At 39.7% G+C, this 2,500-nt stretch overlaps 1 protein-coding gene across 2 annotated transcripts in view; it reads right to left on the bottom strand.

The window, feature by feature from the left end:
- The window catches only part of LOC137978413 (girdin-like), a 65,929-nt gene that overhangs the window by 29,767 nt on the left and 33,662 nt on the right, over positions 1–2,500 (bottom strand). For both annotated transcript variants that reach the window (XM_068825324.1, XM_068825323.1), the window contains exons 26-27: positions 1,880–1,963; positions 164–271 (exon numbers count right to left, since the gene is read on the bottom strand). In XM_068825324.1, the coding sequence (XP_068681425.1) occupies positions 164–271; positions 1,880–1,963 (192 nt within the window). The remainder of the gene's footprint in view (positions 1–163; positions 272–1,879; positions 1,964–2,500) is intronic.

Raw genomic sequence — 2,500 nt, 5'->3', positions numbered from 1 at the left:
TGCATCTAAAAATAAATCCATTTGTGATTTTGCTCTGTAGAGACCGCGATTTAATAGAGGAACACTCTTATCTAATTTACTCTTGCTTAAGTTGAATGGAAACGATTTGCAACTGCTTTGTCAGGAAAAAGAGCTAGTACAATGGAAACTCGAGACAATGTACCTGTTTTCTAGTTCAATAATTCTATTGTCTTTTCCTTCCACATTGCGCTTCATCTCCATGATTCTATCGTCTTTCTGTACCGTGCTTGTGGTTGTCAGCTCTGCAAGACTAAATGTCATAACGTAAACAAGAAATTAATGGAGTTTTTGAAACGAAGTGTATAAATTTCGCTGTATTTCATTTCAATGGCAACAGTTTGTAAAGTGGTCAGTACACTGACCTCTTTGTAAAGTCAGAGAATGAACGAATCACTCTTTTATGCCCCAAATTTCGCCTTTTCACGTTGTTGTTTTATCGCGCGCGGGAAGGAAATGAGCTGAATTGCGTGCCAAATGTGCAGCATGATCACTTTTCTTCTTTTAAAACACGAAATTACTGTTTTGTGGAGTTGTCCTTTCCACAGCTGTCGTCGTTTCGTTAATTCCCGAATGGACCTTATCAGAGTTGGACCTGCAGGCACATTTGCTTTTTTTTTTTTTTAACTATATGCAAAAGAGGGTTAAGGATCAATTCGATACAAACTCGTTCATGTGGAAAAAACACTATCAACTCCGATAACGGGTATAGAGCGTTTTCACTCACGTGACCAGTAGCCATATTGGATTACTGAAACAAAAGAAAGTATTTGCTTAAAAATAGAGATCAATTCCCGGAGGATTAGTTTGGTACACCATCATGGCCGGAAGACCTTAGACAGCAATGACCAGAACCAAGGTTGCTGACCAGCGGTTTTCGTTAAAACGATGGTTTGCTGGGGGTTCTCAGTCTCGCGGGCTTAGAAAACCTGGTTGTGGTCATTGTTATTTAAGGTTTTTCATCATGGCCACTATTCCTTTGTTTTGGAACACCAACATGGCCGCCGTGACGTCATGTGAAAACGCTCTACTCAAGGGATTACAACGGCTACGGCAACGAAGGGGCAGCAACGCCACAACACAATCCTAATATTGCTTAATTTAAAAGACGAAAAATAGTCATGCTGTCCGTGCGGCACGAATTTTAGTACATTTCTATCCCGTACTCTGATAAAAACCCAAATAAAATAAACTAAATAACCAAATTTCAGATTTTGGCGACACCTTGAGGTGAATAGTTCATTTTCTACCTTAAAACCGTCCGTGTCACTCCAGTTACAGGACGATTCGCCTGTATGGTACGACGTGAACAAGATGAAATAATCGTTAAATACTTTTCATGACGCTAAGTTGTATTTTGAATCGTTAAACCCTCTCACAACGTGAAATCATGGCATGTTTGAGGTTTAGACGACAACGTGAAAACTTGAATATAAACGTTCGTGGTAGCACTTATCAGTAGCCAAGTTTGAGCTTCCAGTCACAATCTGCATAAATATAGCAGAAATGGCAGTATAAGTGCTTGAAAACTGTATTCAGACATGCGTACACCATAAAACAGCCTTTGCGAACAGAAATCCTACTTCAAGTAAAGCTATGATCCTTGCAGTTATGTACGCAATTTTAGAAATTGCGTACAGAAGCCTGAAACATTCAGGACTTCAACGGGATTTGAACCCCTTGACCTCGCGATACTGATGCGACGCTCTAACCAACTGAGCTATGAAGCCACTGACGTTGGGAGCTGGTCATTTGTGGGTTCTAATTTTCCCGTCAGGAATGAACCAATGAACGAAATGATACATGAAAATTGAATGTCAAAAATAAAAACTTAAAAAAACCAATTGAATTTCATACACACCTATTTTCCAGTGCTTCAATCTTCTTGTCCTTCAGTTTTACAACATGCTCAAGCTTTTTGGTTGCACCCTTCGATTCCTCTAGCCTGTGAAAAAATTTCCACATATGACGATCATGGCAGATATTTTACACCAAACAACAACTGATCCAGTCCGAATGTGATCGAAATGTGATATTCAGTTTCTCAGGAGCCCACGACTCGATTGCATTTGTGCAATGGCGTTATTACACACCGAGTTATTTTTAGAATGATTCCCGGAAAACCAGACCTTTCCAGCTATTCACTAGTCTTGCATGAGAACGCAATACCGATGGGATTGAGAATGTTTACTCCTGCAAGCCAAATCATAGAGCGGTTTTCAGTTGAGTGTCGAAAGTAATTAGCGATTTGCTTTGGTTTATGATTTCTTCACTCAGTGATTGGTTCAAAGTTCTCGCCCCACTTTTTCAACCCTTGAGGGCGAAGGGTCTAATTGTTTTAGTATCACCCAACTAGTCGGACAGAAAAGGCAATAATAAAGTTAGCAAATGCAAGTTAAAGAAATATTTATTTGGGAATAAAACGAAAAAAAGCGCTACGCTTTTCGCTACTCGAGGACTATAGATCGTTTTCACGTGACGT

The sequence above is a fragment of the Montipora foliosa genome, chromosome 12 (genome assembly GCF_036669935.1).
Source record: "Montipora foliosa isolate CH-2021 chromosome 12, ASM3666993v2, whole genome shotgun sequence".
Lineage (NCBI taxonomy): Eukaryota > Metazoa > Cnidaria > Anthozoa > Scleractinia > Acroporidae > Montipora > Montipora foliosa.
The sequence above is the reverse complement of the archived record's forward strand: the minus strand, read 5'-3'. Positions and strand labels throughout refer to the sequence as shown.